At 44.7% G+C, this 13,805-nt stretch overlaps 2 protein-coding genes across 4 annotated transcripts; both read right to left on the bottom strand.

The window, feature by feature from the left end:
• Positions 1–88: 88 nt before the first annotated feature.
• Positions 89–6,832, bottom strand: mansc1 (MANSC domain containing 1). 3 transcript variants are annotated; one of them, XM_088988382.1, is made up of 4 exons: positions 6,173–6,815; positions 5,184–5,419; positions 2,569–2,712; positions 89–2,505 (listed from the first exon to the last, which is right to left on the bottom strand). In XM_088988382.1, the coding sequence occupies exons 2-4, from the start codon at positions 5,383–5,385 to the stop codon at positions 1,754–1,756; spliced, it is 1,098 nt and encodes a 365-aa protein (XP_088844508.1). In that variant the 5' UTR covers positions 5,386–5,419; positions 6,173–6,815; the 3' UTR covers positions 89–1,753. The 3 variants fall into 3 exon arrangements, with proteins under 3 accessions (XP_088844508.1, XP_088844507.1, XP_088844506.1); XM_088988381.1 differs by having other exon boundaries at positions 89–2,712; positions 6,412–6,832; XM_088988380.1 differs by having other exon boundaries at positions 89–2,712; positions 6,173–6,827.
• Positions 6,833–8,865: 2,033 nt separating this feature from the next.
• On the bottom strand, positions 8,866–13,772 carry c4h11orf98 (chromosome 4 C11orf98 homolog). Its single transcript, XM_088988395.1, has 4 exons — positions 13,635–13,772; positions 12,208–12,332; positions 12,028–12,125; positions 8,866–9,937 (listed from the first exon to the last, which is right to left on the bottom strand). Exons 1-4 carry the CDS (start codon positions 13,671–13,673, stop codon positions 9,837–9,839), a joined length of 363 nt encoding a protein of 120 aa, XP_088844521.1. The 5' UTR covers positions 13,674–13,772; the 3' UTR covers positions 8,866–9,836.
• Between the last annotated feature and the right edge of the window lie 33 nt (positions 13,773–13,805).

Here is a 13,805-nt window from a genome sequence, read left to right as displayed (position 1 = left end):
GCAACCCCAGGATATAAAATACAGAAACAAAAACCTTTTTTTTTCAATATGGCTAAACTTCAAAATAAAATCACGTCAGCCATTGACGTCCAAGTGGAATACATACAACTTTAGTATTTGTATTGCGTACAAGAAGAAAATGTCATCGAAAAGAGACTTGAACTCAACACCACGAAAAATCGAACAAATGCGATCAAAAACTCTTTTGGGTCGAGTGGGTTCCAGGTGACGGGACCTGCCGCTGTCGCCGCCGTGTGGCCAACAGAGGCATCGAAACAACCGCTTCGAAAAGCTCAACAAAATCATTTGATGATACAAAGAAAGAATCTCGGCGCTCACTCTCACGTGTTGCATCCAAAGTGTGTGCGATCGTGCGCGTGCGCTCTTTGACGTGACATTAAAAGTGCAGTACAGCGATCCCTCGTTTTTCGCGGTGAATGGAGACCAGGACCACCCGCCGTAGACGAAGATCCGCGAAGGAGTTATATAATAATAACCCACGTGATAAAACAAAGGGAGTGCTGTCAATCCACATGGCTGTAAACCACGAGATTGTGACGACAGCAGCGGGAACCAATCAATCTACAGCCATGTACCAAACCTCGGAGTCGTACGACAGTGTCTGAAATAACGGACGCCCGGGGCGTGCAACTTTTACGTCGGGCGTACAACTTTGAGAATGTCTCCGCCCGGGTGGCCGACAATTTCCATTTGGAAATGTTGGAATTGAAGTTCGTTTGGCAATTTGCATACTCTGCAGCCAATCAGAAGCCTGCATCGAATAACTTTGTGCTTCCAGGTGCATTTGCATATCATTTTCCAAAGTAGACGCACGAAGAACACAAGGCAAAACCTCAGCCCCAGAAGAAAGATTCAAAGGAAGCTAATAAAAATTTATGACGCTACAAAACGTAAACATACATTAAAAGAGTGGTGGAAAGAGGCGTTCGTGTGGCTTGTAGCAGACGACGCAAAGGAAACATTGCATTGTGCAACATGCCCAACAGTGTATGGACAAACGACAACTGGAGCAAAATCATCAGCAAGGGAGAGTGACCATCAATTAAGCAAGGGAGCATTTGTGGTGGCTACATTTTAAAGTGCCGTTCTGTTATATATTCTGATGATCAATCATTGGCAACAATGTTTTTTTGTGATAAGTCGTCTTATTGTGTTTCAAGTTGTGAAAAACGGGGCAGGCAACTTTTCAGAGTTGTCTGCCCTGGTGTCTGCTAAGTTTTTGTCATGAGTTTTAGACACTGCATACGGCATTTTTTTTTAAATTGGGAGTGTTTGTTTATCCGAAAAAAAATCTGCGCTGAACTGAAATCACGATAAGTGAACCGCAAAGTAGCGAGGGATCGTTGTATTTGAAGCCATCGTAGAATTGGCGATCTGGATTTCAGTGTTTGGACATGAAATATCTATCGTTCAGTCCTCCAATGAAAGCAAAGTGATGAGCTGGCCAAACCACAGCGTGGCAAAAGATCTGCTTGGTCGTAAGTCAAAACGGTCGTAAGTGGAAATCCATTCAAAATGTTGAATAGAGACTCGGAGGCTAAATGACTCGCAAACTCCCCCACTTCAAAAATGGGGTGTGAAGGTCGAACCCACGACGGCGAGCGCAGTGATTTACGGAAACGACATTCCGGGATGAAGAAGTCAAGTCTGTGCTCGTTGGCCACCGTCGCCTGTCCCGATTGGTCCGAGTGCGCTCGTCGGGTGCAAAAGGTGCCAGGTGGCGTCGCCGTCTTCACAGGTCGTAGTGGAGGTCGTTGAGCTCCAGTCGCGTGTAATGGCGCCTGTCGAAGGACTCCACGGCCTTGCGCCCGCCCACCGCCAGCGCCAGCGCTAGCGTCGCCGCCGCCGCCACCAGGAGTGCCACCAAGCCGCTCTTCAGCGCCCCCCCCGAATCCGCTGAAATTCGCACCCTGGTGTTCTGGCCACCCGCTGATATGTTGGGGGTCTGGCTCCGCCTGGCGCCGGATATCAAGGAAGTGGGCGTCGTCAGACGTAAAGAAGGCAGAGTTGTTGGCGGCAGGGGAGGGCTCGCCCCCGCCGTTACTGCCATCGGTGGAATTGGAGGAGGGGGAGTCACGATGGTTGTGGTCGGTGAAGTCGGAGTGCTCGGAGGCGGAGCCGTTGTGGTGGTGGTGGGCGTGGCCGGGTTTGATGCGACAGTGGGGGTGGTCGTTGCGGGTGGGCTCACGGTAGTTGGAGGTGAGGTGATGGTGGTAGGAGGCGGAGTTTCAACAGCAGGAGCGGAGGTCGCAGGCGCGCTGCTCTCGGTCAGTTTGTCGGCGGTCCTTGGCCCCATCTCCTCACTGTCGGCCTTTTTCTGGCTTTTTGTCTCGCTCTGCTGGTTGGCCATCTTGTTTGTCGGCATCGCGGTTGTCAGAACGGGGGTGCCGGTCGTCGCTCGGGGCTCCGTCGTCGTGGCGGCGAACGGTCGACGGGCCGCCGTTGTCACGGCCGCGGGACGGACGGCGCTCGGGTGAACTGCACCTGTGTGCAAAAGCACAACAAGGAAGAGCGACGCCTCAACGAGCGGGAAGCGTGAGCGCTTACCTTGGAGAATGTCGTAGGAACGCACACCGGGCGGCGCCCCGGTCAGCGGACAGTCACGCTCCTTGGGACAATGGTACAGGAAGCAGTTGGCATCGCCGCCGTTGCGCTTGTTCCCGTTGAAGACGGCCACATTGCACTTGCCGCCTGCGGAAAAAACCCAGACCGCGACGTCAAGGCGAGGTCGGAAGGACACGGACGCCCTCATCAAAAAGGGACAGAGTCGCCTCTTCCTACTCAGGAAACTGAGGTCTTTTGGGGTTCAGGGGTCACTCCTTAAGACTTTCTATGAGTCTGTGGTGGCTTCAGCCATCCACTATGGCATTGTCTGCTAGTTAGGCAACATCACCACCCGGGACAGGAAAAGACTGGAGCGCCTGGTCAAGAGGGCCACTTCTGTCGTGGGCTGCTCTCTGGACTCTCTGGAGGAGGTGGGCAACAGACGGACGCTAGCTAAACTAAAAGCTATGATGGACAGCCCCTCCCACCCCCTCTGACAGCACTGGGTAGCTCCTTCAGCCAGAGACTGTCACACCCGCGCTGCAAGAAGGAGAGGTACCGCCGCTCGTTCCTACCGACTGCTGTCAGGCTTCTCAACTGTAAATCTGGGTTGACGCAATACAGTTGCATACAGTGGAACCTCGGTTTTCGAGCGACTCACAGTACGAAAAAAAAAAAAAAAAAAAAAAAAAAAAAAAAATCGGGAAATTCTTGCTTCGTAGTTTGAACAAAAAAAATCGGAGTTTGAACGCCGGTACGACGCGTGAGTGCGTACGCGAGGGTGGGATGCTGAGCGGCGTACGGGCGTAGATCGCTCTCTTCGTGACCAACTGTTGTCGCTTGCGGACGTGCTGCGTTTTACTCTCGCGTTTAATAGAGGTCTACCAAGAGTTTTAGCCCCTAATCACGCCTCCAAAGAATGAGCAGAAGAAAAGTTGGAGGAAGCAAGAAAAGGATGCCCCGACGTCCGAGATTAAACAAATGGGCCGAGTTGGAGAATTTCGCCAAACTCCACCACTCCACTTTAAAGCTGCAGCCACCAGAGTCATCAATGACTTTAACGACACTGTCATGAAGCCCTTCCGAAAAGTGCTACAAAGAAAGCAGAAGCAAGTGTCATTGGATAGATATTTGAAGAGAAACGAATATCCTCTAGCAAAGAGATTTGAACGTGTGAGCAGCCCTCAGACAGAAGAGCTCCCCAAAGTTTGGATGGAAAGGGACTCTCCTTCCAAACAATAATTTTCCTTCCTCCTTCTCCACCGTCCACCTGCGCCTTCTGCTGACCACCACAAAGGTAAAAAAATCCTATTCATATTCAATCCTTTTCTTTATCCTTTTTTTTTATTTTTACACGTTCACGTTAGCGTAATCCTTCGTACGGAAGATTACGTTAACGCGAACGTACGATTAGCCTGGGTTACATTTATGTTATTTGTGTCTTTGCCATTTTGCTTAACATTTTCTGAGATATACATTGCTTTTTATGTGTTGATCAGCATTTTAATGTGCAATTTCATGCATAAAATAATGTATAAAATACAGTGAGACCTCAACTTACAAACACCTCAACTTACAAACTTTTCATCTTACAAACGTCAAATTTCTGAAAATGAAACCTTATAATAAGCACTATTTTCATAATACACACCCACCCCGGCTGGCGGAGTGACCTTCAGCGGAAGCACCCGACCGAACAGCACCAGAGGTTAAGTTAGCAACAGTCCTTACGGAAGGTGACTCTCCTTCCATAAGCCATCAACGACCATCAAAAAGGTCAATAAAACTTTATTTTACAGCACAGTTTATTTATTTAATTACAGTCCTCATGTAATACGCCTCTCTTTCCAAATAGCAATTCCCCTTGACCTTTGACCTCCAACGCATTCCATCAAGCCATCAATGACCATCACAAATGTAAATAAAGTGACTTTATGATACAATGCAGTGTATTTCTTTCATTACAATACAATAGCACATTTATTAGACATAGAAGAAGGTATGTTGTGTGGAGTTTTAAGGCCTTTTTAGTTGAAAAGTATATTTTATGGAAACCCTGGAACGGATTATTCCCATTTTAATGGTCCCATTTTAATGGTTTCATTTTTTTTTTTTGGAGATACACACTTTTCGCCTTACACACTCTGTCTGGGAACCAATTAAGTTCATAAGTTGAGGTCTCATTGTACTAAAAAGGTAAACATTCAGGGTGTTGGAACGGATTAAAACAATTTACATTCTTTGTAATGGGAAAAATGATTTTGGTGTTTGAACAAATCGCTTTCCGATCAGGGTTCTGGAACGGATTATGGTCGAGAACCGATGTTCCACTGTATATCAATATACCTTTCTTGATACTATATGTGGTTTTTTTATGAAACGGTTTTGCATCTTTACAGTATACATCTCAGTTGCTGACATTTTCTATGTTTAGAAAATCTTGTTTTTATATCCTTTCACATTTTTATTTGACGATGTTTAGAATATCTTGTTTTTATATCCTTTCACCCCCCCCCCCCCACTCATTCCCTTTCAAATTGCTGCTGCGGACTGCCAATTTCGCCACGAATAAAGGTTTTCCGATTCTGATTCTGAAAGACGACGGGGCTCTCACCCACCCGGCGGCACCCGTCGCGAGCAGCAGGCCAGCACGCATTCCTGCTCGGTCGGCACGGATCGGGAGGCGACGCCGGCGAGGGCCGCCCTAGCGTCGACGGTGGCGTTCCGGTGCTGCCGCGAGAAGCAGCTTTCGGGTAGGGAGCGGACGCCGGTCAGCGTTAGCAACAGGGCGAGCGCCAGCGGGGCCTGTGGACGGGTCATGGCGCAAGGCGGGCCGGCGGACTTTGCGGGAACTCTGCAAAGGACAAATGCCATCTCATTCAGCAACAACCCACCAAGTGCGTCCGTCACGGCTGCCACAGTAATAATAATAATAATAATACATTTAATTTACAAGCGCCTTTCTGAACACTCAAGTACACTTTCCAATAAAACAACAATACATAGATCAATAAAATCATGAATAAAACGCTAAATAATAAAATAGCTGATGAAACTAGACCATGAATGCAAGTTTAAACAGGTGGCTTTTGAAAGTAGGAAGGGAGTCAATGTTGCGGATGTTGGGTGGAAGTGAGTTCCAGTTTCGGATCGGAACGGATGAAAGCTCTGCACTCCATCGCGGTGAGAGGGCATACGGAGGTGGAGGGAGGATGAGGATCTGAGGGACCGAGAGGGAATTGAGATTTGAAGTAGGTCAGACAGATAGGACGGGCGGGACAACAGACCTGATTCGCCGTGGCGACCCGTGAAGGGAAAAGCCGAAAGGAAAAGAAGTTGGGGGGGGGGGGGGCGCTAGGGGTAACAAGAGACAAACGAGGAATGGGGGTGAAGGGCTGCCTTTCGGCAATCTCCTTCACACCGTGCCAGAACGCTCCAGGATGACCCCCCCCCAACGCCGGCAGGCCCAAGACTCGGTCGGCTCACGACGGGACGCTCGACGCGAGATAAGCGACGGATAACAAGAAGTCATTTTCGGACGCTCGAGCACAAATGGAAGCCGTGAAAATGTCGTCGGCGAGAACACGAGCGAGAAGCGAGAAGAGACCTGAGTGGTGGCGACGTCACAACGACTCCTTCCCTTTCGTCGTCTCGAGCAGAGCAGAGCAGACCCTATACCGATGCCTTGCCGTCCAAAGTGCGCCCGCGGGGACTTTGGCTGCCGCGCTGACGTCAGGCCGCCCGAGCGCTCCTTGCCCGGAGCCGAATTGACGGCCCCCGGCCGGTGACGTCACTCTCAATCGGCGGGTTCTGCGGTTCGCGCGAGACACCCGCTTGCGTCCTCACCTGGCGGACGCACCCGCCGTTCGTCGATGGCCTCCGGCTCAGTCGCGCGGGCGCGTCATCGGCCCAGGGGTCCGTCCTCCGAGCCGACGGTTGCTCGTCTTGCACCGGGCAACGCAAGCAAGCTCGCTGGTGCCGAGCAGATGACCCATTTTTGGCTTTGTTCTCCGTGAGCGGGGCGGGGCGGGGCGGGGGCTGGCTGCCACACGACCACGCCCTTTCCAGCACACCAGTCCTTCTTTCATATCCATTTGGCTTGATCGTATTCTAAAATTATGTATTTATTTGTTTTGATGTATTTATCTACCAATTTATTTGCATTTATTCAAAAACCGTGTGTTTAAATAGCACATCTATTTATGTATTTTTTTTGCATGGCCATTTATATATCACATGTATTTAACAATTTATTTGTATTATTATGTAGCTCATGTATTTCGTTTTTCTACTTTCATCACTTTGCTGCTGTGAAATGTAAATTTCTCCACTGTGAGACTAATAAAGGCATATCCAATCCAATCTATTTATCTACCATTTATTTACTTGGATATTTATTCAAGCAATATATTTAAATATATATTTACGTATGTATTTATTTCTTTATTTGCACTGCCATTTATACGTCAAATCATCAATTTATTTATTTAACTATGTATTAAATTATTCATCTAAATATTATTCATTGTATTAAATTATATATTTATATAATTGTATATAATTATATTAAATTATTCATCTAATTATTTGTGTTATTAAAAATCTATTGAATTTTATTTGCTGATGAAATATTTTGGAATGTTTATATGCAATCTGCTATCTCGATAGGTAGCTGGCTATCTATCTATTAGCTATGTATTATTATCATCACCTGCTAGCTATTTGCTATCTGTTAGCTATCAGCCAGGCTAGCTATCTATTCACTATCTAGCTGACTGGCTATCTAGCTCGGTATCTGTTGGCTAACGATTGGCCAGCTAGCTAGCTTTCTATCTATTTGAGTTATTCAAGGTTGAGTGAACGCTCACCACTGCTCACCCATAGAAAAACTTCTCTTGTGACTAAACTGACCTTGAGTTTTGAAAGGCGCTTATAAATTAAATGTGTTATTATTGTTATCAAACGTCAGGTCTAAAAATGGAACACTTATTACAGACACATTCCGATTGGAGTAATCATTTTGGAGCTTTTTGGGGGATTATTTTCATTTGAATCAGTATTTTGCTTTTTTCAATATCTTTTTCAAATACCTTGGATTGTTTTTTTTTTTCATCAGTCAGTAATTCTTTTTACACGTGGTCTAATTTGTATTCTTAGACGTTTTTTAACTCATTCACCGCTAGAGGATGTTGAGCTCACGTCATCTCCCGTGTCATTCTCAAGTCGTCGAGGTCCACTCCAAGAGTCTCCAGCAGCGTTTCTGAATGACAGTTGCTAGCATAGCCAGCTAGCTGGCCAGCTATCTATTAGCTATCTAGCTATCTGGTTATCTCGCTATCCAGCTGGCTAGCAAGCTATCTATTCGTCTGTGTAAGCTCTCAGTCGTACAGGAGTGGTCCATCGATGAAAAGGTTTCTTCGGCGCCCCTGCAAGAAAAACTAGAATAACTTCGGGAATGCGGCTCTACATCATATTTTAGCTTCCCGAATAAATTCGTGAATGAGTTAATTCTGATTTCTGTCATTCTTTTTATAATAATAATACAGTAATAATAATCCATTTCATTTCTAAGCGCCTTTCAAAACTCTAAAGGTCACTTCACAGTCACAGAATAAGTTTTTTTTTCTGTGGGTGAGCAGCGGTAGCCACACGCGTCAGCGTTCACTCCACCCGGAAGTAACTCAAATAGATAGCAAGCTAGCTAGTGAATAGATAGCTAATAGCTAGCGAATAGATAGCTAAAAGCTAGCAAATAGATAGCTAATAGCTAGCGAATACATATCTAATAGCTAGCGAGTACCTAGCTAATAGCTAGCGAATATATAGCTAATACCTAGCAAATACATATCTAATAGCTAGCAAATACATATAATAGCTAGTGAGTACCTAGCTAATAGCTAGCGAATACATACATCAGTTTTCTGACGAAGCTTCTTGGACGGGAGGCGAAACGTCCGACACCTTCAAATTTATACAGATGACGGCTGAAGACACCTTTTCATCGATGGACCACTCCTGTACGACTGAGAGCTTCCACAGACTTAGCGAATAAATAGCTAATAGGTAGTGAGGACATAGCTAATAGGTAGCGAATAGATAGCTAATAGCTAGCGAGTACATAGTTAATAGCTAGTGAATAGATAGCTAATAGCTAGCGAATAGCTAGCTATTAGGTTTTTGGGCAAGTTTAATGAGGATGATTTTTGTTTGAAGTGCACGATGAGACCGAGCATCGGTCTCATCTCTCCGGTTGGTTGAATGATGAGCGACCGTCACCCCAACCCAACAAATTCTTTCCAGCACGTTCATCACATTTACTTTCTCTTCAAAGTAAATCAATGTACCTCCTCATCGGAACTGACAAGAGACGGACGGACTCTTTGCGCCCTGCGACCGACCGGCGACCGGTTCTGGGTCTGTGAAGCCCCTTCGTCCCCAAGTTGGGTGGGAAAGGATCAGCGCTGTGGAAAATGAACATGTCGCTAAGTAAAAAGTTGAATGCAGATTAAATAGCGGACTATCGAATGGATTTCATGCATCAAGTTTTCTTTTCTCTTTCAAACACTAAGTGGCACAGTAGAGAATACAGGTAATATCCGAGTTGTGACCGGCGTGAGTTACGACCACCCATACTTACGACCATGACCGCAAGACCCTTTTTTCTTGTTAATTCTACGCCGGGCGGCGCAACGCACAAGCAGCTAGCAACGCGTACAACAATTTGGACCAGCCAGCGTGTCACACACTCACACAGCAATCTACTGCATGACTACAGTCAGTACAGTACAGTACAGTACAGTGCAAAGACCGTCCGTGCCGATAGCAGGGAGCGCAGGCGAAGTATAACATTTAGAAATGAACTGTAGACAGTTTTGTATACGTTACAGGTACAGTTATACAGTAATAAAAATCGATAATAGGAAATATAGAATGATAAAAATGACTCTAAAAGTTCTACAATTTATAAACAAACTGTAAACAGTTTGGTATTCGATCGAAAACGTTGCTTAAAAACAACAGATTGACATTGTATACTATTCTGTCGCGTAAACGTCACGTCAGCCATTTGGAATGGATTTCGACTTACGACCGTTTTGTCGCAACGGAACCCGGTCGTTAAGTCGGATGTTACCTGTACATGCGTGCACTTTTTCTTTGCCACATATTCAGGTTCAGGCCAAAAAAAAAAAAAGAGTGCAAATATTTGTGGGCTCCATCTTATTTGCGGAAACGTAACAGATGTCAAGAGAACACGAAGACCATCTTGGGGATTATTCTCCGTCCTTCATCTGGACATCCATAGATGCTTGGACGGCCGTGGTCATGTTTTGCTTGCGCGCGTTCTTCTTTGGTGGAGGAGCGGCAGCGTCAACTGGCCACAACAAACAGACACACACACACACACACACACACACACACACACACACACACACACACACACACACACACACACACACACACACACACACATTTGAGACAGGAAAATGGAAAATGTGGCTCCACTTTGTCACCCTTCCAAATTACCCAGCATTGAAGCAATGTTTCCCCCCCCTTTCCAGTATAATAATAATCATCATTTATTTGTTTTTATTTGCTGATTTCACCAGCAAATAAAATGCAATACATTTTTAATAACACAAATAAATACTTAGATGAATAATTTAATACATAGTTAAACAAATAAATGGTTAAATAAATAGATGATTGGATGTATAAATGGCAGCAGCAGCCACACGCGCCAGCGTTCACTCAACCCGGAAGTAACTCAAATAGATAGAAAGCTAGCGAGCTGGCCAACCGTGAGCCAACAGATACCTAGCTAGATAGCCAATCAGCTAGATAGTGAATAGATAGCTCGCTAGCCAGCCTGATAGCTAAAATATAGCAAATAGCTAGCAGGTGATGATAATAATAATAGGTAGCTAATAGATAGATAGCCTAGTGAGATAGCAGATTTAATATGAACATTCCAAAATATTTCATCAGCAAATAAAATTCAATCGATTTTTAGTCACACAAATAAATACTTAGATGAATAATTTAATACATAGTTAAATAATAATAATAATAATAATAATAATAATATTATTATTATAATAACTCATTTACTGCCATTCCTGAATTTATTCGGGATTTGAAAATATGACGTGAAGCGCCATTCCCGAATTTTTGTTTTTTACCCTTCCACAAGGGAGGCATTTGCCTTTTTGTACAGCCAGCCCCATTTCAATCTCAGATAAGTCCAGACCCATATAATTTAGGAATTAACTGTTTTTTTTCTGATGAAAAAAGAGAGTCTAAAGTTTGTTACGCTCCATTGAATGTTTATGTAGTCCTAAAAGTCCAAGAAAGCACGGCAACTTCACTCAATCTCATCAAGAGGCAACAACATCAACAACCATCAGAAAGGTCAATAAAACTACATTATTATACAGTACAGTTTATTTCTTTAATTACAATACAATAGCACACTTATACATAAAATAAGGTAGATTTTGTGTAGTTTAAAGGACAACCGACGTCTCCAAACAAGTTGTGTCCAAAATTTGTAAAATGGCTTCGAATGACTTCTACTGAGCGTATTTGACAAAGATTCCACGGCATATAGCTATATTTTACGTTTTAAGACTCGCGCTGAATATTCAGGAAGTCTTGTTTTTGAGTTGGTGACAAGTCTGGACGTGACTTCACTAAAGGACCGCCCCCTGACTGACAAAGACACATTGTAGCCGTCCTTCATCACGTCAATGTATTTTGCTGTACTGTTTGTCTGAAAACTTTGATGTTGCACCCAAAAGCCGTCAGAAGAGGGCGTCCAAGCTCCATGGAAGGAATTTATCAGCCTGTGGAAACGGGCTGATTCATTCCTCACGGGAGCTGGTCGCCATTTTTGGGTGCGACATTCCCCCCCGCCCGTTTGACACGGAAAAAAATATTTAATTGATGGCAAACGTGTATGCTTTCCTCTTCAGAACTATTTGAATCACATTCATAACTGGATGAGTAACAAGAAAGCATATTCTCCGAATCTGAAGCCATTGTTTGGATTCTCCAGCAATGCAAGACGTCTTGGCGTGACGTCACGAAATGAGGGCGGGACTTTCTGAAAATGCCCAATCGCAGCTCAATTTTTTGCAGATTTTGGACACTTGAAGTCATTTTTGTTGGTGTTTTGCATTGGAATAAAAATATCATACTGCGTGTTTTGGCTATTTTAGATGCTATAAAACGTTTTTCTGATGTCAGTTAAGAAACAAAAAAGAGACGTCGGTTGTCCTTTAAGGGTTATTTTGTAAAAAATTGTTTTGTGGGCACCTGGGAACGGATTATTTTAATTTTTAATGGTTTCTTCTGGCAAATAAATGTTTGGCAGACGAACTTTTCGCCCTACACGCACTTTCTGTGAACCGATAAAGTTTGTGAGCGGAGGTATGACAGTAAATAAATCAAGGTCTTGCTTACCTTCCATTGCCGCTTTGTCCCTTTGCATGTGCTGTAGTTGCTTGATGAGCTTTCGCTTCTTCTTCCCTGACAATGTGATGTTGGCCCTGGGACTTGTTCTGCCGGGAGGAAAAAAAAAAAAAAACCTTTCGATTGATTGTACACGTCGCAAGAGCCACGCGTGGACGGCGGGCAACTGACGTCCTCTTCCGCAGGTGATGGATGGTGATGAGGCCTTGGTCCACCACGGCGCCCACTATCTGATTTTGTCTCTTCTTTGGTCGTCCCAGAACACGGCGACGCTTGAACAGCTTCTTGCCCAACTCCTGCCACAGAAAGGACTCCAGTTCATTGGACAACGTGCTACCTTCACCCCGAATCACTCCATTCGGAGCATTGAAGAGAAGCGATTCAACGTTCGAAGACAGAGGGACCAATCACGCCAGTCGCGGATTGCTCCCAAATCGATCGTGACGGGTGCAGGAGAAAATAAAATGTAAATGTTTGTATCTACAGTAAAGTCTCGTTATATCGATATTCAAGGAATTAGATCTGGTTTAGTCAGAAAAATATCGATATAACCCCTTTTTCCATGGCACTTTGTTCCTGCTTCACTATCGATATATCCGACCCTGTTTGCATGTAATTCTCCGTGCGTGCATAGAAATAGTATCGATATAACCGGGACTATCGATATATCCGATATCGATATAACGAGACTTTACTGTACATATAATATCACATTTATCATACATAAAATAATGTATATTTTGTGTACTTTTAATGCTTATTTCGTAGAAATTTATGTTTTATGAGGACCTGGGAACGGATTATCCTCATTTTTCATGATTTCTTATGAGAAATAAATGTTTGGCAGACAAACTTTTTGCCTTACACACACTTTCTGGGAACCAACCATGCGTATTTATTTACATTAGTTTGTGCTTTAATAAGTATTATACCTGCAATGTTGATAGTCCTTTTTTTGAGAATTTGTTGCGTCTCCCCAATGTATTACTCTGTACAATTTTCATTCTTACAATGTATTGAATAAATGTCACGACTTTGTTTTTCATTTGGCAGTCTATCTTTTGGGTGCACTAATTTCTGCCTTAAAGTGTTTATCGGTTTGAAATGAGTAGGAATTTTGTGTTGCCAAAGTTTTTCAGAAAAACAATATATAGGGCCAAAACTACCAGCTGACGAAACCTCTTAGATAAGAAGCGAAACGTCCGACACCTTCAAAGAAATACAGATGACGACTGAAGAAATCCTTGAATCTGTTTTGTTATGGACAACGCTGTATTGGAGAGCTACCTGGGAAGTAGCAAGTTATTCACAAGACGAACCCCATGTGACTTCACCGATGCCTTCTGCCACACTGTGTCGCGGCAATACAATAAAAACGCGTCCGAACGTCTAGTTCGTACGTATTATGAAGACGGCAGCAACGTGGAGCTCCACAATCACACGTGCAGCTCTTCCTATCAGTCAAACGGCGCTTTCCGTTCAAACTAAATCGGCACACGCGAGCAGTTTGTTGCGCGCTTAAGACGCGGCCACGAGTTTCTAAAGTGGAACGTCGACCGGGTGGTCATGTTTGTTAGTCGTCGCCGAGGTTTGCCTACCGTTTTCGGTCTGTTGATCTTTCCTCCGGGTGGCGGCATGCTGACGGCGGGTGCTTCTGCTTCCGCCTTTTCTTCTTCGACGCGGCAATGGAAGTAAAGGCGGCGGCCCGCCTCTGCCGCCGGTAGGCCACGCGTGGCCTTACAACGACAAAAAAATGACAACCTCCTTTA

The sequence above is a fragment of the Hippocampus bargibanti genome, linkage group LG22 (assembly GCF_051943395.1).
Source record: "Hippocampus bargibanti isolate YZ-2025 linkage group LG22, ASM5194339v1, whole genome shotgun sequence".
NCBI classification, from domain to species: Eukaryota; Metazoa; Chordata; class Actinopteri; order Syngnathiformes; family Syngnathidae; genus Hippocampus; species Hippocampus bargibanti.
This window is presented reverse-complemented; position numbering and strand designations above follow the sequence as displayed.